General features: G+C 34.5%; 1 protein-coding gene across 25 annotated transcripts in view; it reads left to right on the top strand.

The window, feature by feature from the left end:
• PPFIA2 (PTPRF interacting protein alpha 2) overlaps window positions 1-23,444 on the top strand; it is a 499,610-nt gene that overhangs the window by 355,903 nt on the left and 120,263 nt on the right. For all 25 annotated transcript variants that reach the window (XM_055358835.2, XM_055358845.2, XM_055358837.2 and 22 more), the window contains one exon: window positions 17,713-17,934. In XM_055358835.2, coding sequence (XP_055214810.1) covers window positions 17,713-17,934 — 222 coding nt within the window. The remainder of the gene's footprint in view (window positions 1-17,712; window positions 17,935-23,444) is intronic.

The raw sequence follows: 23,444 nt of genomic DNA, 5'->3' as shown, positions 1-23,444 counted from the left end.
AGGATTACCCTTTGTTTAGGGCAGTTAATTTGCTTAAATTACACAGTCAGGGTGGGTGATTAGCCCAAAGAAGATGTTTTATGTCAGTGGATTGAGAACTCTGTTGACAAAATAGTGACAAAAATAGCCTCATAAAAACACAATCTGAAATAGGCCTTATTATTCATGGAAAAGTCTGATAATTATTATCAGCCTTTTTAAAAGAAAAAATAAAAAGAAAAAATACACTTAATTGAAACGAATTTAAATATTTCTGTGTGGTCTTAAATTTAACTGATTGAGAAGAATATAAATATTCACAGGATAATACAAATTTTCAGAACACTAAATTCCACCTTTTCAGAACCAGGCTCTAATAACTTTTTCCTATTTCTTTCTAGATGGAAGTTAATTGGTGAATTTTAAAAAGTAAACATGCTACTCTTGTAAAGGAGATAATAATGCTCATTACTTGTATAATCTGTACTTCTAATTATTTTTTCAGCTGCAAATATTTGCTAACTGATGTGAATCAGTAGAATATTAGATATGTTAGAGATTCAGAAGATATAGTCTGTAATAAATTTGATAAGAATCTACAGTGAGAAATAAACATGCCCAAATTAATATCATAAAAAATGATAAATATTGTGGTATCAAAAATAATATTAGAGTTTAAAAACAAGGTTAATTAGTCCTCATTGAGGGGTGTCAGAGAGGTAATGTGGAATAGCGATTTGTTTGAAGTTCCCATCTCTGCCGGCTACCAGCTGTACGAACCTTACCCTTAACACCACTGACTCTGAGTTTCAGATAAAATAGTCTTGCCAACTTACAGAGTTATAAGAATAGAAACACTATATTCAATGAATTACATCATCTTAGGCATATTGTATAGAAGCAATAAATGCTTATTCTATTTATTAATACTGTGTTTTCAATCAAATAAATATTTAGTGGCAACCTTATTAAAGGTGCTAAGAAATGGGCCCTATTCTAGGTGGTAGGAATATAATGATGATAAGACAGTTGAGGGTACAGGCAATAAACAAATATACACAGTGTAAAAGGGCTTAGATATGATCAAGGGACCCGTACAAGGTGAGTGGTAAAGACATCTTAAAGAAGGGATCTTTTTAAGATGGTGGGATTTGAACTGATGCCTGAAAAAGTACCAGGAGTCAACAATATGAAAAAACTTTCACAAAACAGTAGTCACACTTAACTATATGCAGTGAATTTTTATACGTGTCATGTATTAGTGACTGAGACACTAGTTCTTCATAGATCGAAGAGTGGAGTTGACTAATCCTTCAATGACCATACAACAAATGAGGCACATCCTCGGCATGTCACGTGAGGTTCTTCCCAAGCTGGCTGGCCTCTTCTCGCCTCCCAGGCCTGTTTGCTTATCATTCCCACTTTGAGCTTAATTACTAAGTGAACTAAGTTAAAGCTTCCTTTTTTAAGTTGTTGCTCTTATTCTTCTCTCCTCTTTGAATCTGACATTTATTCGTGACTGTTCTCTAAAAATGCAACATAACAATTTAAGCAACAGTAATATGGAAATGTGAAAGCTGAATAAATGTACAATCAGAAATAGATTTTTGTTTGCATGTTTTCAGTTCTTTAGTTCTTGTCAGATAGAAGAATTATGGACAAAAAAGTACATAAAGCAAAATGAAGAATCAGTGGCAAGAATAATCCTCAGATAGGTAAATTTAATAAATAATTGTCTAGTATTTTTATTATAGAACTACTGTTCATGAAGAATATTGAGCCAAAGTGATAAAAATGGAATACGGGATGTGCCTTTTTCAAAATTAACGGTTTTGTGGACTTTTAGCAATACAATGCTGTTTTAGAATGAACAACCAATGACAAAAATAGGTACTTAGAACAAGCCAACATAGCTCTACAAGCAATGTGATCCTCAGTGAAGACAAAGGATTTCATTCCATCATGCTATTGTGAAATATTGAGATATCATAGTGTGAAGATTTGCACACTCTCATGCAAACCTGTCAGCTGTCCAGTTAAAAGTTTGGCTTATCAATATCTCATCCTATTTTAAAATACTAATAAACATCATTTATCACAAATGCCATTCTTTTAATCATTCTCACTAAGTTCTAACTAAAAGTCATCATCCACAGGCATGTCTTCAATATATTGACTATATTTTGTTCATTTTTTTGTGTTCATCAATACATGTTAACTACTGCCAACGACCATTCTTTCAAAGATTCAGTCGTGTCAACTGTAGCTCATTTTATGCATTATTGATTCCCTCTCTCAAAAATATAATTGGGCTTATTTACAAATGGATTGCACTCACAGAATATTTTCTTCTGTGTATTGATCCCATATATTGTATTCTAATTCCTTACAAAACATAACGACTTGAATGTTTCTCCTTTATTCTTCAATTGAATTGTCAAGCAGTGAAACCCCAAGCTGAATGGAGTATATGAATTTGCCAACTTGGAAAGAGCAGGTCTAAAGATATAGATGGGCTGGACTGGCCCAGAGGTTCAATGATTGGCTAGAAAAGGGACCAAAAGAGTAGGGTTAGGATCTTCCATGGCTTATCCATATATACATGAAGTTGTATCAATTTTCTAGAAGCTGAGTTGGAGAGGAAGCACATAACGAAAGGTCTGGAATCTTCTATATGCAATGGCAAAAATAAAAGTCTTCTAATGCTGTGTGGAAACTCATTAGGTTCAAAACAAATCGCTGTGGGTGCAGTGACTGGGTTATTGTGTGTTAACTAAGACCTTGTTAGATGGAAAGATGAAGTGAAATCGACTCTGCTGTCTTCAATAAGAAGTATCATTTGTATTAGCTAGGGTTTGAGGGACTCAGATTTTTTTTTTTTTTTTTTTTTTTTTTTTGTGAAGAAGGATATTTCCAAAGACTTTAAAAGACTGACTGACTGGAAATTTGTTCATTTACCTTTATCTTATTAACATAATTGGAGGGTTCATTTTGTGCCAAGGAATCTGTTGTCTTTTGGTGATGTACACAAGAATAAGTTCTTTTTCCTCTGTTTTGTTTTGTGCGATCTGTTAAGCAAGGCTAGGAGAATTTTTAAGTTTTTCATTTAGAAGTTCCTCAGTTGACCTAATTGTATTTTTTCACTTTGGTAGAATTTATCTATTTTATCATTTCTCATGAAACACAAGCTCCCCAGAAATTTATTGGGTGTTTGATGGGACCCACTCACCCAACAAATGAAATTCCCAGGAGAAGTAGATTAGGAAATATTGTGTACAATTTTTAACTGGTATAAGTACTACAGTATTTATATTTTAACTCTTAGTATTGTCGAGCGTCAAGAAAGAAACACAGTATGCAGTGTTTCCAGAGACGCTCTTTATCCACAGGGAAATAGAGTATCCCAGAATGAGAATTCTACAGGACATGCCTTAATATGGAATTAAGGAATGCTGGTGCTTAACCTTTAAAGTTAGCCAAATTGTTTTTCAAACTTGTCTGGAAACCTCATTAACAAAGCGGCTACGGGTCTTTAAGAATGAGATAAGTAACCAGCATAAAGTCCTTTATGTGAGTTGTTTTATTTGATCTCTGTAACAACAACCCTGTGAGGTTTGCAGAGCAAGGATCAATGGCTCAAAGTAATGTAGCTCATGAACAGGGGGATTGGAGATAAACAGGTAACAAGCAAGTAAAGAATAAATGTGAACTATGGAGGGAAAAGGCAGCATAAAAACTACCTGATTTTATAGATTTCAAAATATAAGATTATTTACTTTAAGCAAAGTCTTGAACCTGTCCATGTTTCTAAGAGGATGGAAGAGTTTATTAGACTGAGCATGAGGCTTACAAAAATTTCAAAAAAGCCTAGTCAAAGAAAACTTTGTTACGCCATGTGTAATGTCTTCAGCAAACATTTAATCAAGTATATTTCCCCAGCAAATTTTACTGCTCTTTCCTTTGCCATCATTTTCTTTTCTTTGTCTACTCCAATGGTCCCCAAAGTTTTTGGCAGTTTTGTGGAAGACAATTTTTCCACCGACTGGGGTGCGGTTGGGGATGGTTTCAGGATGATTCAAGCACATTACATTTATTTTGCACTTTATTTAAATTATTACACTGAAATATATAATGAAATAATTATACAACTCACCATAATGTAGAATCACTGGGAGCTCTGAGCTTGTTTTCCTGCAACTAGATGGTCCCGTCTGACAGTGACAGATAGTCAGGCGTTAGATTCTCATAAGGAGTGCACAACCTAGATCCCTCGCATGGACAGTTCACAATAGGGTTCACAATCCTTTGTGAATCTAATGCTGCCACTGATCTTACAGAAAATAGAGCTCAGACGGTAATGCAAGCGATAGGGAGTGGTTGTAAATACAGATCAAGCTTTGCTCACACCTTTACCTCCTACTGAGAAGTCTGGTCCCAAACAGGCCACAGACCAGTACATGTCCATAGCTTGGAGCGTGGGCACCCCTGGTCGACTGTATTCTTATAATATACAAAGTTTCCCTAACTTAAAAAAAATTATCTTTTGGCCCCACATTTTAAATTCCCTTATAAACCTATTTCAATAAGGTTTTGCCCCACCATAGCACAGAAGCCACTCCTGCTACAGTCATCACTAAATTTATAGTGCTAAATATAAGGCCAATTCTCAGGCCTTGCTATAGTTGATGTCTCAGCAGTATATGACATAGTTAATAGTTTTCTTCCTTCATATACTTCTTCACTTGCATTACAGGAAACTACATTGTTTTCCTCTTACTTACCAGTGGCTACGTCTCCATCTATTTTCCTCCCTCTGACTTCTTAATGTTGGAGCATCTGCCCTCTGAAGAACAGATGATAAGTCTGTCTTGGCATGACAACTCCCAGTTTCTTCTCTTCTTCTCTTTCTTTCTTCACCCCAGGGCTCAGCCCTCCACATGTTCTCTACCTACACTCTCTCCATGATTCCAATCAATCTCATCCTATTCATATGCTAATAATTTATGAATCTTTACCTCTAGTTCAGACCCTACAACCAAATGCATATATCCAGCCACAATTGAACATCTCCACTTGTATATCTAAAAGACTTTGCACATTTAAAATATCAAAAGCTTATGTATTTGATATCCCCCCTAAAAAATTTGATACATCATCTCCAGTTTACATGATGAAAACTTTGCCTTTCCAGTTGCTCAAGCTAAAGAATTTGGAATTACTCTCACATCCTCCCTATGTCTCACACCTCCCATCCAACTATAAAGAAATTTGATTTACTCTACCTTCAAAATATATCCAGAATCCTACCACTACCATTGATCACTCTGTTTTGAACCACTGTCATCTCTCAGCTGAATTACTGTAATCAATCACTTTTTATGAGGTCTCTCTGCTTCTCCCATGGGCCATCTCCAGTCTATTTTTAAAACAGCATGAATCAGAGTAATCTGTTCATTTTCATTTTTAAAAAATGTCTATGGATATATTCTAATTATGCATATTTATATGGTGCATGTGATATTTTGATACAAGAGTGATGTTTTAAAACATATAACTGAACACATCAATCGTCTGCTCAAAACTCTGCAACTTCTTTCCACTTACACAAGGCTCTACATAAATCTCACTGTCTTTATCTTCTGACTTCACATCCAAATCCACCCCAGCCACACTAGCCTCCTGTTGACTTTTGATTTCCTCTTTCCTTTGTCTGAAATGCCTTTCCTCCAGATACATGGCTAACTTCCCCACTTCCATCCAGTCTTTGTTCAAATGTCATAACATATTCTAACATAGTAATGTATTATAACACAGTACGTGTTTATATGCTTTACTTATTTATAATGTCTGTAATGTATTGTCTGCGAGCCCAGTTAGATAATAACCTCCATAAAGGTTAGGATCCTTGTTTTATTCCTGTTGAAGCTCAGGTACCTAGAATAGTTCCTAGAACATGATGAACACTTAATAAATATGTGTTCAAGAATAAGAAATAAATATCACACTGTTTTAATGATTAACTTTATAAATCTTGATTCTTAGAGCTTAATTATAATATTAACTTTTCAAATTCCATTTTTCAACCCTGTTGAGATTGTAGGGGCCAAGGAGAAAATTTTCTTCCACCCTCTAAAGGTTTGCTGAAAATGAATTGAGGGAAGGCAGATTAATGTGAAAAAAAGGCACACAAAACTTATTTTAACACGCATATGGATATAACTGCCATTTACAATGTATTAGACTGGAAGAGGGGCCAGAGGGCTGATGCTTAAATATTCTTGACATAGGAGATATGTATGGATTCAGGAGGCAGACATTTTGCAAATGATTCTTTTTGGAAGCTGGGTGGGACTGACAAATTAAAGGAAAGTAAGGGGAAAGACTGTGCAGGAATAAATATTGCTTTATTATTGCAGAGTAAGTCCCCTGGGTAATCTCTGGGAGCTGTCCTCTGAAGAACAGATTATAAATCTGTCTTGGCATGACGACTCCCAATTTCTTCTCTTCTCTAGTGGTTAATCTGACAGGATTCCTGAAGAGGGGAATCGTAACACAGTTACATTCCTTGTGGAAAGAAGTGTTTTTAGTCAGATAAGGAAATTCCAGAGAGAGAGAGAGAAAGGGAGGAGAGGAAGGTCAGAGAGAGATCTTGGTTCTAAGGATTATTTCTGAGGCCTTTCAATTTTCAAAGCACTCAACAAGCCAAAGTCATATTTGGGGGAATCGTTTTCTGTGCCCCAACAAGATTTTTACTGCAATTGCTTAAATTAATAAATTAACTTCGGTAAGTTATTGCCTCTATTTTATACTGTTTTACCATGTGTACATATGGCTTATGTCTCCATTCATTTGTGTATTATTTTATGTTCTTCAATAAAATTGTTTAATTTTTCCCATAGAGATCTTATAGATAATTAGATTTATTTCTAGGCATTTATAGTTACTGTGATTGTTATCCCCTTTATATGTTTTTCCTAATAAATTAATACTGGCATATAAAGATGCTATTGATTTTCCAATATTGATATGGATTTCAGCAAACTTGCAAAACTATTAGTTCTAAGAGTTTGCTATACTCTTGGTGTTTTCTAAGTAATTACACAGATTGGGAGGATGTAATTTTCTCTTTTCTTCCTTTTCAGTTTTCATTTATTGTTATTGTCCAAGACATATAAAGCTTGTAAAAGTATAGACTTTAATAATAATGCTATTCATTAATGTGATGCTTATCATAGTAACTGGTAGATAGCTTTTATCAGGTTTGGAATTTCATTTACAAGTTTGCTAAGAAATATTTTCAGAATACAATATACTCATCTTTCGAAAGTAGTGGATTTCATTGACAGATTTTTTTTTTTTTTTTACTTTAACTTCTGGGACACATGCAGAATATGCAGGTTTGTTACATAGATATACATGTGCCATGGTGGTTTGCTGCACCTATCAACCTGTCATCTAGGTTTTAAGCCCCACATGCATTAGGTATTTGTCCTAATGCTCTCCCTCCCCTTGCCCCCAGCACCCCGACAGGCCCCAGTGTGTGATGTTCCCCTCCCTGTGTCCATGTGTTCTCGTTGTTCAACTTCCACTTATAACTGAGAACATGCAGTATTTGGTTTTTTGTTCCTGTGTTAGTTTGCTGAGAATGATGGCACATATTCTTTTGGAGCTGTTTTTTTTTTCCTAGGGATAAACAACTTGATTTTTTTTTTTTTGTATGCATGATTCTCTGACAGAAGTGAAATTTTTAAAAATAGAAAAGAAATTAAACTCTATTGTACTTGATTAGTGTTCATTATTTCTATGCCTACCATTAATCCTTTACATATATAATTTTTGTGACCTGGATACAGGCAAGTTGAGCTCTTTTTTGACTATCTAAAATATATGAGAGCCCAAGTAATCCAAATAACAGTAAGTCTGGTACCAGCCTCTTGGGGCCAATGTTGTTCTGCCTAAGTTATCTAAAAACTTTCAAAACTTGATCAGACCAAAAAGGAATTTTTTTGTTTGATTGTTTGTTTTTGTTGTTTGTTTGTTTACAATTCATGAGAAGATAACTGGAAAATGTGATAAAGTAACAAGTGAGTAAATTTTTAAAAAACTGCTATTGCATATTTTTAGCCCTCAAAGTATCACTTTTGAAACAAGTGTTCCCTCAAAATCCAACACCATCCATGCACCATTGCAATAACCCACTGTCATACAGGCCAAATTAAACCATCTTATGCCAATAAATGGCCTAGTTTTTCCAAACTAGTTCCACCAGCAGTAGTGACAACCTCTACCAAAGTGATTCTTCAGGAAGAATTTTCCATTCTCCAAGTTTTACCAGTTGAAGTTTAGGTTCATACTCATGTTCCCAAATTCATCAAGATGACTGAGCCAGGAAGGTCTTTCAGATTCCATGCCAGAACCACCACTGGGTGTTGGACCATAGTTCAAGTTCATACTCTTACTTCCCTCATGGTAATTTCTCTTTGTGGACTCTTGGTACTCCTTGTGATCTAGTCAATTGTCAGTCTACCAGAGAATTAAGAAAAACATTGAACTTCACAATTGAAAGGGGAGCAATCTGTTTTTTCCTCTCCTTCCTGAAGTTTCCTGGTTTATGTCAAATATCTTCCTCCTCCACTCTCTTAATATCAAGACACAGTAGAAGAGACACTTTTTGTCAGGGTTCTATTAAATATTCTTCCTTGGGATGTGGGAGCCTACTTGACTTATATTTACACATCTAAAAGGACTACTTGGTAATTCACCCAGGAAGAAAGATCCACTCTAGTGTTGATTCCTTATTTTATAGATGAACAACAACAATAGCAACAAAACATTTGAAAGCTTTCAATTTGATGACTTTCTCTAAAGAAAAAAATAAACTCAATATACACAAAATAAACTCAATATACACACTTCTCATCTCTTCAAACTATACAGATTAAGAATTTGACAGATGAATGTTTTTCTCTATCAATCATTAACATGTTTATTTCATGCTGTAATGTGGGACCTAGCTATTTTTTATATTTCTGATAATTATTAACATTTATCATGGGAATATTCACTTAACTGCAATGTAACAGGATCACCATGAATCAGTCTGACTGCTATAAGAATGAAAATAAGAAACAAAGTTAGAAAAAAAGAACCAGTTACAAGATTGTTACAGTAATTCAAAGGAGAGTAGATGACCCAGACAAGGGTGACAATGGTGGAGGTCATGACAGTGGGTCACATTCACATATTTTGTGAAAAGAAAGCCAACAAATGTTTCTCATAGATTGTATAAAAGATGGGAGAAAAAGAGAGAACTCAAGGATGACTCCACCGTTTTTGGAGAAAGTGAAAAACTGAAGTTCTCACTAATTGAGTTGGGGATGAATTAAAGCAAAACATATTGGGGGAGAAGCACGTTCTGAACACAGGTTTTAAACATATTGAGTTTGGAAAGTCTGTTTGACAGCCAAGTGTGAAAATTGTATTGCAGTTGAATGTACAATAATATATAAGTTAAGATTTAAAGTTTTAATAGAGATACAAATTTTAGGAATATATATTTTGGTAGGTGAGAAAGACAACAAACATATTTTGTAAATATATAATATGGCAGGGGTGAAAGACCTTTCTGATAAAGTAACAATTGAAGAGAGTTCTACAAAGATGTTATTAGTCATCTTTGACGACCCCCTACTTCACTCCACAGGTGATCTCATCCAATGTTATAGCTGCTTGCAGAAAGCATCCATATACTCACTACTCTTTACTGTGGGCTTATACAATAGCTTGCCTGACACCTTTATTTTGACATCTAATTAGTCATTTCAAACTTTGTTTTCAAAACCCAGTCCAGGATTTTGCCCCATCCTAACCACAAATCTGCTTCTCCTACAGATTTTATCTTCTCAAAAAATAGCAACTCCATCTTTCTAATCGAAGACTACAAATCTTGCAGTCATCCTTGAGTCTATGCTTTTTGTCCCATATCATATTCAATCCATTCAAAGAATATGACCCCTTTTATAACCTTTAGTCCTATTACCCTGGTCTAAGCCAACGTAATCTTTCACCTCTTAATTCATTTTCTTAAATTCCTTTTTTTGTCCTGTCTTTTATAAGAGGACTGAGGAATCCATTGAAAATGTAAATGAAATCATGTCACTCCTCTGCTCAACACCTTCCTATAGTTTTCATATCACCTTGAGCAAAAGCCAGTCTTAAAATGATCTCAAGAACACACATCGTATTTCCATCTATATCCACTGCCACCCTCTTGCTTTATTTAGCCCAGTCCGTTCTAGCTACAATGGTCTCCTTGAAAATCCTAAACCCACTTGTGTCGCTTTGTCTTTGATCTTTCTGTTTCCTCTGCCAGATAACTGCATGATTTATGCTTGTATTGCAGGGTTTAGCTCAATGCTTTCTTTTCATTATCAATTCCCCTAGTATAAGCTTGACCCAAATACTGCATGTGACATCATTACACTCAAGTTTTTCATTGTTTATTGAAAATTCAAATCTAACTGTACATCCTATATTTGATCTGGCAACCCTAGCTGTGAGGATATTGAACAAACAAGCAAAAATTATCCATTACAGATAGGAATGGCTTTATCTGAATTACCGGGTTTATGATGAGAGAGTAACAGTTTACTTGCACAGTTTTACATGTTACTTCCCTGTTCAAACACCTTTGATAGCTCCTTGTCATTCTATCTGGTACCCAAAGTTTATTCTATTCAGTATGGAAAAACAAAGGCCATCGTAATCTATGCTGGCCTTCCCTTTCAAGTCTCATATTTTACCATTTCCTTATAGCACATGTTTTCTGCTCTGCATACAGGATGACTTACAATTATTCTTCAGGGATGTCCCCCTCCCTTTGCTCATGTTATTTTCTGTTCCTAGAATAAGTACTCCCCTCCTTTCCTTTACTTGAAATATAATAACTCATCTTTGAAGACCCAACTCAAAGGATATCACAAAGATATTCTCTGCTTTCTTCTCCCACACATAAATATGAAGCAAAATAAAACTTTATGATAATACTTTATTGCAATGCATATACTTGCCTATTTGTGTATTACTTCTTTGCTTGATAGAATTGCCTTGATGTCAGAAAAGTATTATCACCTTTTAAAACATTCTAAAACTTATTATCTTCCACTTGACACCAAAGTAGGTGCTTAATAAATATTGATGAATGAGTAAATATATATATTTTAAAATTTAACATATGAGACTTCATTGTATTTGATCATTAATAATTTCAAATATATACTTGTACTGCTTTAAAAAATTGAAAATCTTTATGACCTTCTGTTGGGGACTGATTTTTTAGAAATGACACCATGTGTCCAAGCCACAGAGAAAAAAAAAATGATAAACTGGACCTTCTTAAAATTAAAAACATTTGAAATTCAAAGAATACCATCATGAAAGAAAGTGAAAAGATAGTCTACAGAATAGAGAAAAGCTATTTTCAAGCCATATGTTTCATAAAATACTTGAATCAAAATATATGTAAATAATTCATGTAAATCAACAATAAAAATACATGTAAATCAATTAATATGAAGGCAAATAATTTAAATAGACATTTCCCAAATAAGATATACAAATGAACAATAAGTACATGAAAAGATGTCCAACTTCATCAGTTATTAGGAAATGCAAATCCAACCCATAAGGAAATATCACTTTGCACCCACTAGAATAGCTGAAATAAAAAGATAGACAATAATAAGTTTTGGTGAAGATGTGGAAAATTAGAACTCTCATACATTGCTGGTAGGAATGTACAATGGTGCAACCACTTTGGAAAACATTTCCTCAGCATGTTAAAGATAGAATTGTCATATGGTCCAGCAATTCTACTCTAGAAATCAATCCAAGAGAACTGAAAACATTTGTCCATATAAAGACTTATACACAAAGGTTCACAGCAGTTATTTATAGTAGCCAAAAGGTGGACACAACGTTAATGTCCCTCAACTGATGAATATATAAATAACATGTAATATATCCCCATGATGGAATACTATTCATCAATGTAGAAATGAGGTGTGGATAACATGCTACGGTACTTGAATGAAATTCAAAAATACCATGCTCAGTGCATAAAACTAGTCACGAAAGAACACATGTTCAGCAACTCCACTTCTGTGAAAAGTCCAGAACTGCAAATCTGTATGACAGAAAGTAGTTAGTGGTTGTCTGGGGCTGGGGGTGTGTCAGTGATTGCTAATAATTATGAGATTTCCACTAAGGGTGAAAAAATGTGAGATTAACTAATGTTGATAGTTGCACAACTCTGTAAGTATACTAAACTCCACTGAACTTTTTATGTTTAAAGGGTGCGTTTTATAGCGTGTAAATTATATCCCAGTAAAGCTGCTTAAAATAAGTATTGACTTTTAATACAGCCATTTGTCATTTAAATTAAAGTGCCACAATTTATTTTAAAGGTAAGTCAAGTTAACAATGGTTTGGAACAAAAATAAGATCTTTTTCTAAGATATAAATCACAGTTTTAATATGACTTTTTATTCTGATATTATTAAGACACACAGTAAGCTCACCATACAATATATTTAAGGTAATGAGAATAAATAAAAGATTATATATTTTCTGCAAATACAAGTTTCATAAACACTATGGAATAAAAATTGAGAGTTTTAAAATCTCCTCATGGGTAATCCCAACACAGTAGCATAAAGACTATGCAGTGAACATTTACTGCTTAATGGAATTTAAAAAGTTAACATTTTAGAAGTGTTTTATTTTAATTGCCTGATTGCTATCTATAGTTAGTTAAATTTCTTTTACCTTGAGCCCATTTGAAAGTATGCAATTTTCTTGTTAAGTGCATTAACAAGATTTTAATGGCGTGCAGGTGCATAGAATTAGAACAAACATTTTTCAAATTAGAAAATAAATATCATTCATTTGCACCGAATAAATATTTACCAATATTATATATATATAACATATATGTGTATATATATAAACTCCACTGAATACATATATATGTGTGTGTATATATATATATATATCTATAATATTGAATGAAATTCAAAAACATCATGCTCAGTGCATAAAACTAGTCACGAAAGAACACATGTTCAGCGGCTCCACTTCTGTGAAAAGTCCAGAACAGCGAATCTGTGTGACAGAAAGTAGTTAGTGGTTGTCTGGGGCTGGGGGTGTGTGAGTGATATATATATATATATAATGGTGTGTGGATGCTTGGTACCTGCTTTGTACATGCCTATGCCATGCATCATATATAATTTTATCCTGTTGATTTATATGTTCTGATTAGAGGCAATATGGTAAAGGGTAAATTAACTGAACTTGGAATAAAAGTTCTGCATTTTAATTCAGATCACCTCTATGTGATTACCTGAATCTCAGTTTCTCCAAAATTCTTCAGAGCTCTAGAATCTTAAATATGATTTTTCAATTCTATGAAACATTTTTCAAAATAAAAATTTGTTTTTCAAGGTTTTTATAGGTTTTTAAGCAAATTTATTAATGTACAAGTAACATACAATTTAAGTGCACAATTCTGTCAATTTTGATAATTATATGTGCCTCCGTAAACACCCAAATCAAGATAAAGAACATCCCCATAAACCTTAGAAGTGCTCTCATGCCCCCTTGAAGTCAACCCCACCTCCCCATTCCAACTCCCAGCCCAGGAAACAACCAATCTGTTTTCCTGCCATTATAGATTAGGATGATGTTTTCTAGAATTTCAAATAAATTGAATCACACATTATGTACTCTTTTGTATCTAGCTTCTATTTCTCAGCTTAATGTTTTTGTGATTCATTCATTTTATTGGAGAGATCAGTAATATATTTGTTTTCCTTGTACAAACATATCAAGTTATATTTGTTTACCCCAAGAATACAATAGTTTCTTCTATTTTTAAGAAGTGTGTTTGAATTTAATTATTTAGTATGATTGCATTGTACTTTTATTTATAGTATGTAAATGTTATTTCCAAGGAATCCCTGTTGATTACTAAATTATCTCTTAAGATACAAGTTGAATCTACAGACCTAATTCTTTGAAGATATCATTCCATGTCTGAACATAGAACTCCTGTATTTTGGGTGCCAAATTCTATTTAATAAAAGGAGTAAGTGCTGTTACGAATATGTGGGAATGTTGGAGTGCATACTGCAGTTCATTAATCACATCTCCCTTTAGAGTCTCTCTTCCCCTTTCTGCTGGAAATGTTGCTGGTTGAAGGATCAGAGCTGAACATTTCTCTGGGAATTGCTCTTAGAGGGAGGGAATTGTGAACTTCTACAGTACACAACTATCTGTACACTGAACTCAGAAAGGCCAGTTTATAATCATTAGGCAGCACCCAAGATCTGGATTAGGAAAGACGGGTGGAACCAATTGCCAGTCAGTTATTTCCAAATTTGAGAAAACTGAGGTATGATAACTGATTTTAGAGGGGTTTTGCCATAATTTTAAATATCTTCAAATCCTGTATACAGTCTACAAGTAACTAGACCAGCGTAAGATTTATTAGAACTTCTACCTTCTCACATTGAGAAATTCCTCTAGTCAACTTTAGAAAGGCAATTGTCTCTATCTTTCTCTGCTCTTTTAATTTTGATTCGCTCAGCTATTTCTCCACACTCTCACATTGTTTAGGTTATTGGACTTAACAGTACTTCTTGCCATTTGCCTGCATTTCCTTTCTCTGTGTTTTATCTTTCTCACTGCTTTCATGATGCTTTCTATTCTTCTCATTCTTCTATAGTCCATTCTGCTCTATGTGTCATTTGCATTCCTAAATATCATGAGCTATGCAATATTGCGCAATAAAAATCACAGGGCTTAAGGGGGTAATGAAGTTTATGGCACAACACTAAAAACTTTATCAGTGTCACATTAAAATAAAAGTAAAAAAGCTAATAAAAATGGTAGCACAGTTTTACACCTGTTAAATAGTTGGAAATCACACAAATACAGTGATAAGTATTTTTTTTCCCCGAGAAAGAGCTGAAGTTTGCTTGTGGAAGTGTTAGAAGACTTAAAGGCTTTCATTTCTTGTGAAGTGGTAGAAGGAAAGGTGTCTGAAATCAGAAAGTTGTAACACAGGTGTCGATGGGCAAATTTATGACATACATGGGACATTGAGGTCAGTTTTAGATATTTGAGGAATGGGCATGTGTTCATTTTATGTGTTCCTATGTGGCTTGTTTCAGCCAGGTGTGGTTTTCTGTATTTAGCCAGTGCTTCTCAGGAACAAAATTGCATATTAAAAAAAATTTGCATTACATTGAAATTGTTTTATGATATATCTATCATGTTGAAACAAATTCATGTTTTTAAACAAGTGCTGAAAACATGAGCAGAAATGACTGTACTTTCTGTATTTTCTCTCCATACTTTCTGTTTCTACTTATGTTCTTTTTCTCTTAGTTATTTCTCCCAAATTGCTGCACCGTCCTCACTACAAAACTTCTCCAATGTAGCTAGGCTGAGGAGCATACTTTTATTTATCATTACTTATTATTATTATTATTATTACTATTGGTCAGAGCCCCACTCTTTCACCATGGCTGGAGTGCGCTAATGCAATCATGGCTCACTACAACCTGGACCTTCTGGGCTTAAGCAACCCGCCCACCTCTGCCTCTCTAGTTGCTGGGACTATGGGTGCATGCCACAACACCTGGCTAATTTTCCTATTTTTTAGAGATGGAGTCTCCCCATGTTGCCCAGGCAGGTCTCAAACTCCTGGCCTCAAGTGATCCTCCCACCCCAGCTTCCCAAAATACTGGGATTACAAGAGCCAGCCACCGCATACAGCCCATACTTTCTTTTCTTTTCTTATATATTTATTTATTTATTTAAAGGTTGTAAGGCTCTGTTGCCCATGCTGGAGTGCTGCGGCATGATCATGGCTCACTACAGCCTCAAACTCCTAGGCTCAAGCCATCCTTTTGCCTCAGCCTCTTGAGCAGCTAGCACTACAGGTGCATGCCACCACACCCTATTTTTTTTTTTTTAATTTTTTTCTAGAAATGAGGCCTTGCTATGTCACCCAGGCTGGTCTCAAATTCATCGCCTCAAGCAGTCTCCTGCCTCAGCCTCCCAAAGCACTGGGATTAAAAGAGTGAGCCACAACACCAGGCCTTTTAATTTTTAATTGACAAATAATAAATGTACATATTCGTGAGTTACAATGTAATGTTTTGATATGTGTATACAATGTGGAATGATTCAATCAATATATCCATCACTCACTCACTTATCATTTTTGTGGTGAGAGCACTTAAAATCTACTCTTCTAGCAATGTATTATTTATTATTAACTGTAGCTATCATGCTGTGTAATAGACCATTATTCTTACTGTATAATTGAATTATTTTACTCTTTGACTAACATCTCCTGTTAACTCATCACAGCTATCCTTTTTTTCCAGCCTCTGGCAACCACCATTCTTCTATCAACTTCTATGAGTTTGACTTTTTGGATTCTACAGATCAACACTTAGGTTGATTCCGTTTCTTGGCTATTGTAAATAATTTTTCATTGAACATAGGAGTGCAGATATCTCTTCCACACACTGATTTCAATTCCTTTGGTTATATACCCAAAAGTGAGATTTCTGGATCATATGATAATTTTGATTTTTTGAGGAACTCTCATACCTTTTTCTGTAGTGGCTATACTAATTTACATTTTTACTAGTAGTGTACAAGGGTTCCATTTTACCACATTCTTATTCTTTTACCAACACTTATTGGCTTTTTGCTAATAGCCATTCTAACAGGTATGAAGTGATATCTCATCGTGGTTTTAATTTGCATTTTCCTGATGCGTTGTTGGTATTGAGCATTTTTTCATGTATCTGCTGGTCATCTGTATGTCTTCTTTTGAGAAATGTTTATTCAGGTCTCTTCCCTGTTTCTTATCTGGGGATTTATTTTCTTTCTGTTGAGTTGTTTGAGTTGTTTATATATTTTGGACTTTAGCTGTAGGGCATACTTCTGAAGACATACTTTTAGAAAACCCTGGTTTCTAAGCAGTCCTTTCGGAAAGAAGAAAAATCAGCTCTCAAAATATTTAACCCCTTTCAGCCTCCTTCCTGTGAGTTGTGTGCACACACGATTTTATCTTAATAGCAATAAGAAATAAAAACTTTTCTATACTATATGTTTGTTCCAGCTAGGTCAGATTCACAGCAGGAATAATCTTTGATAAAAAATATTTGGTAAGTTATTCTTCTGGGCATCATTGAAAATAAAACTTAAAAATTTACAAGGGATCTTGAAGAAAAATTTTAAAATTGTACACCTTATAGGTCCTTAGCTATTAATTAAAAATAATGTGTGGTGTTATATCATAGTATTGTAAATTAATAATAAATTATATATCTAATTGATAAAATAGTAGCTAACACTTAAATGTTTAGGATACATCAGTGTTTTATGCTATGTTTTATATAGAGAGAGAGCATAGCATAGCATATTTCAAATACATCTATTAAACTGTTTGAAAATTACTGATCTACCTTCATATTTTAATATCAATTAACAGTTTCCTTAGAAACTTAGTTTTTCGGCAAAACTAGTTCTTTTCAGAATTTCTTATTTCTCACTGTGAAAGCAGTGTCAGTTTAATTTCTTTAAGTTTATTTTAAATTTTAAATTAAAGATGAAAATTCTTAAGTGCCATTTCTTTTTCTATTTCTGCAGCGTTTGTCCAATGGTTCTATAGACTCAACCGATGAAACTAGTCAAATAGTTGAACTACAAGAATTGCTTGAAAAGCAAAACTATGAAATGGCCCAGATGAAAGAACGTTTAGCAGCCCTTTCTTCCCGAGTGGGAGAGGTGGAACAGGAAGCAGAGACAGCAAGAAAGGATCTCATTAAAACGGAAGAAATGAACACCAAGTATCAAAGGGACATTAGGGAGGTAAGTGATTCATGCCACTTTCAGCCTTTGATTTCTGAATGCTGCTTCTGAGATACTGTTTCCATAATTTCCCATAATGACCATACACTTTTTACTTCTCAAAAGACCATACTTTGGCATGCATTATATTAGTTATGAAACTTGTTCAATAGGGCAAACATAGTTTACTTCATGAGCATTTTAAATATATATGGAAAGAAATTTGTGCTATCAAGGGTCAGATAGAACAAAGACATTCTGAAGCTGTTAATAAAATTTTTTAAATGTAAGCTTTTAATTTTAAATAACTCTAGATATGTGTATGAATCATGAATTGCTATACTCTTAGCATATAGGAATACTACAAAAATACCTTAAATTGTTCCATTGCTTATTTTGGTTTTGTGTCATGAAGGGGAATGTATCTCGGTTAATATACATATACACGCATATGTATAACGTGACCTTTCTTTGTCTATATATTAAATTCCTGTTAGACATAACATCCCTTTTTCTACTTAAAAAAATGAGTACTTTAGTCATTTCTCAGTCTCTTGGCTAATATCAAGTGAAGAGAGTACTTTAAGTTACTAAAAAAAAATACTAGGAGATGTTTAATTTGTAACACTGTCAAATCATTTTACCTGCTAAGGTGAAAGTTTAGAATCTTTTCACTTTTTCACCTTTTCAGTCACAACTAGAAAGAAAATTATATATGTGGAAATTGCGTTTTCTGACTTTTTGCCTTTTCCATTTTTACATATTCTTTTAAATGTATTTTTATCTTTTAAAAGTATCTTTTGTATATAACTAGCTAGTTGTTCATCAAGTTGGCCCTATTCTATGTGTCCAGTTCTTTTCTTCCCATTCTCTCGTAAGCCAGTTGTATCTTACTTTTTCCCTGACTGTTCCACCAAAACTCTTCTCATAAAAGTCATTACTGACCTCCATGTTACTGAATCCAAGGTTCAATTCTCAGTCTTCTGAAGCACTTGATCCATTTTCCAGAGGACTTCTTCACTGGGCTCATAGCACATTATCCTCTTCTGGTTTTCATCCGTATTTACTTGCTTACCTCTTCGCAGGCTCCTTTACTGCTTCTATTTCTCCTCCCCCACCTTGGAGTGTCTTCCCTTCTCTACCTACCTTTATTTCCCTGGTGAATTTCTGCAGTCTCATGGCTCCAAAAGCCACCATCATCTTAGGATTCCCAATTAATATCTCCAACTTGTCCTTCTTTCCTGATTTCCAGATGTTTCTCTCTCAGTCACTAAGGGATATCTCAAAATTAGCATGTCAGACTCTTTTCTTGATATTTTCTCAGCAAACCAGACCCTCCTGCAGTCTTCCTTATCCATTATTATTGTTGCTCAGGCCAAGAATCTTGAAGCTGTCCTTAAGATCTCTCCCCTCACACACTTGGTTTGATTCAGCAGTAAATCCTGTTATTTACAATTTCAAAATATTCATAATGGGACCTCTTCTCAGAATCTTCATGGCTTTTGCTTTTTCTACACAATCACTTTCTCTCACTGTATTATTTCAATGGTCATCTGTTCCCTGGTCTTCCTGCTCATGCGTTCAGCTCACCTCAGTCTGTGCTCAACACAGCAGCTTGAGCAGCCTGCCTATAAGTCAGTTCATGTCACTTTTCTGCTTAAAACTTTTCAATGACTACCTATTCTACTTACACTATTATCAAAACCCTCACAGTGGTCTACAAGCCATGTACAATCTCTCTACTACCACCTTCCCGACCTCTTGGAGATCATCTACTGTCTCATCCTAACATGCTCTGCTCAACTGGAGTGACCTCTTAAGCAAGCCAGACCTGTTTTGTTACATTTTCTTTTCTCTCTGCCTTTTGTTCAATGTTGTTTTCTCAGTGAAATGTCCCCTGACCTTGTTATTTACACATACACACTCTCCCTCTTCTTTTGTTTGCTTATCCCACAGGACTTTCTATCACCTGACACAATGTATATTTTACTGATATACTTGGTTATCATATGCCTCCCTCCCCAACTATTCATAGACATCTATAAGGGATAGGATTTTTTTCTTGTTTTGTTCACTGCTGTCTTCAGAGAACCTGCGCAGCTATTGATTATATAATAGGCACTCAAAAAATCTTTGCTGAAAGAATAGATATTTATAAGTAAATATCAGAAGGTGTGAATGATATCAGAATATGTACTACCACAATGCCTGCTAGCAAAACAAAACAAAACAAAACAGAAAAGAGATAGATGAACCATGAAGTGGTAGACTGCTCCACTGCAGCACAGATAATGATACAACTTTTTATGAATTAATATAATCGTTCATGGATGCATCTCTTCTCTTCACTACTCCCCACAATTCAAACTCAGAGAATTCATAAAATAAAGGCAGTTTAACCCCTCTTCTGTATCACTGTTAAGGAATTACTAGGATTTCTGCCTATCAAATCACCGGGCTCACTTCTTGGTCTGTTGTTCATTCTCTCCATCTTCATTCTCTTGGCTCTGGAGATTTAGATGATTTCCTTTCATCTTAGTACTCAGTGCTCTATTAATGCTTATCTAGTCCAGCATCACTTACAGGTAAGGCCCAACATCCAATCCCCATTTTCTAACTGCCTATTTAAAAATAACTCCTTGATACTAATAGCCTCTGAATGTAGGTGACAAAACACCCAGTCAGATGGAAAATGTCACTCCTATGATGCCAGGTGTTCTTTTATTAAGAATCCATTCTGATGGGCAAAACATTCTCCTTTCATGTGGAATTATTTTAAAATACAACTACTCTTATCAGCCCCATCATTTCTACGTATATATTTTAGAAGAGTTTCCTGAGAAAGGAATATCTCTCATCATCCACCTTTGAAGGGAGGTTGCAAACACAAATGTTTTCAGAGCCAGGCTGGCAATGGAAAAGTGTAAAGTGCCAGGTGCAAGACTGTAGGAACTGATGGCGTTGATGAAACCTGTGAAAGGGCCTACACTCTGCCTGCGTTACTGGATGCATCACTTTTTTTTTTTTATATATACACACACACACACACAGCACTGTGAAAGCTAAATAAACTAATTCTGAAATATTCAGGTCTCAAGACCCAGGCCCATGGTTTATGAAGGATTTTTTAAGGACGAGTCACATGTGAAAACTATTACAGGTGTATTACATGGAAAGTCTCAAATTCCTCACAACTGGCAAAAGGGGCAATGCTAATTATTATCTCCATTTTTCTCACATGAGACCCACAAGGTTCAGTGAGATAAAGTAACTTGCCAAAGGTCTATGCAGTTCCCTCCTCAGCAGCACGGAAGAGAAATAAGATCAGCATGGCTTCAAAACCTGTGCTTCTTCCACTATGAACTGCTTCCAAAATCAACACAGCACAATAAATAATTCAGTGATAGCAACTATCATAAAATGCAGCTACAACATAACTGTCCTCTAAATAATCAATATTTGGATCTTTTTTTTCAATAAGCAGGAAGATGTGAAAATCACGTACTTAAAAAATCACGTACTTAGCACTTAAAGCTTTTATTTTCCTGAATAATATTTTTCCGGGTTATGGTCACACAGAGTCAACTGGATTGCAAGTTTCTTTTCCTTTTCTTAATTATTCTTTTAACATATTATTTATTTATTTTAGAGAAAGAGTCTTGCTCTGTTGTCCAGGCTGAAGTGCAGTAGTGTTTTCAGCTCACGGCAACCTCGAACTCCTAGGCTCAAGCAATCCTCTCACCTCAGCCTTTGGAGTAGCTAAGACTACAGGGCACATGTCACGATGTCTGGAAAATTTTTGTGTTTTTTATAGAGAAAGGGTCCCACTATGTTGCTTAGGCTGGTCTCAAATTCCTGGTTCAAGGGATCCTCCCACCTCATCCTCCCAGTGGGCTGCAATTATAGGCATAAGCCACGGATTCCAAGTTTCTTAGTAGAAAAAAATAAGCTCGTTTTTCTTGATACTCCTATAGCATTGCTAGCATAGTATGATTTATAAATTGTACGGGTAATAAATGTTTGTTGTAATAATTGAGTAAAAATTAGGAAATAAGAAAAAACAACCATATAATAAAAACAGAAAGATAATTTGCTTTGCATGTGAGGACATTCTAAGGTATCTAAAATTAACTATTACTTTGAATAGCAAAAACTGCAATTACTTTTGCACCAATCTAATTTATAAATATGTTCCACAGATGGCTTCAGAATATACTTTTGTAATTTTTCTTTGTCAAAAAAGAAATTATCCAAAATTTAATTTCATTTTACATTTTGTCTTCAAACAAAACTCCTTAAATTGATTTTGATCTAGGAAGAATACGTGAGTTGGATTAAAGCTAGACACAGCACTCAAATTAGAAAAATAGACAATCTCATACAAGTGGATTGTCTCTCCAGTTTTTAATCAAAAGGATTATTAATTGTGTATGGATAATGATATATCAAATACATAGCTGTGCCAGTAGCTAAAATTTTCAGTGGAGTATTTTAATTACATTTTGTTTTGTGAATAAAACCATCCTTTATTTCCAACTTCCTATTAACAGTTCTTGAGAATTTCACTATGTGATTAGATGAATTAAATACATCTCAGTGTTGCCTTTTCTGTTATCTGAAACATGTAGTTATATTTTTCACTTTAATAGATCTAAATTACCAGAGAGTTACATTTATTAAATATGAACAAAATACAATTTATACATGAACTTCAGGTCAAGAGATCATTGAATCTTTATTTTTTCTCATTTTTTTGTAGGTAGCAAGTTTTAGGGACTAGAAAAAGCTTCCTCTTTTAGAATTTTTCAAATGACAGAGGGAAAAGCTATTTCTCTGACTTGTAAATCCAGTTTATTTTTGGCAACACAGCCTGCAGTTAAAAATTGAATCTCCCACATGAATCACTGAATCAAAAAATGCGGTACCAAAATTACAAAATGCAAAAATTCCTGCATGTAATCTATGTCATAGAGTGAGATCATCTAATTGTGTACATAATAGTAATTAATAATAAATAACAGCTATTATTTATCGAGGGTGTTTTCTGCATGAGACACCATACAAAGCACTTCCTGATTCTTAACAACAATGCTATGTGCTACATATTAGAATCTCAACCCACACAATATATGAAGAAGGTGAAGCACAGAAAAGGTGACCAATATTGATCCCTTATAACAGAGTTAATAAGTGTCCCAAACTAGCATTTGGAGCAAGTATGTACTACTTCAGTGCTCACGTTCTTGAGAAATGTGTGTATATCTTTTATTGACTTTATTGCTGTTAAAATTTAGTAAGAAGTTTATTTACACAGGTTAGCTTTAGACTTTTCTCTTCAGACCACGAAATTTTCCCAGAGTTCTGTTTGCAAATGAAACTGACAGAATACAATATTAAGCACTCTGAAAAGATCCTCTAAGATAAAAACTCTACCATCATTGAGATAAAAAATATGTAAAGTAGAAAAAGTCAAAAGTGAAAATAAAAAGCTTTTTAAATAGTAGGCATTATTTGGGATATCTAAAATCTAG

Source organism: Gorilla gorilla, chromosome 10, assembly GCF_029281585.2.
Source record: "Gorilla gorilla gorilla isolate KB3781 chromosome 10, NHGRI_mGorGor1-v2.1_pri, whole genome shotgun sequence".
NCBI lineage: Eukaryota > Metazoa > Chordata > Mammalia > Primates > Hominidae > Gorilla > Gorilla gorilla.
This window is presented reverse-complemented; position numbering and strand designations above follow the sequence as displayed.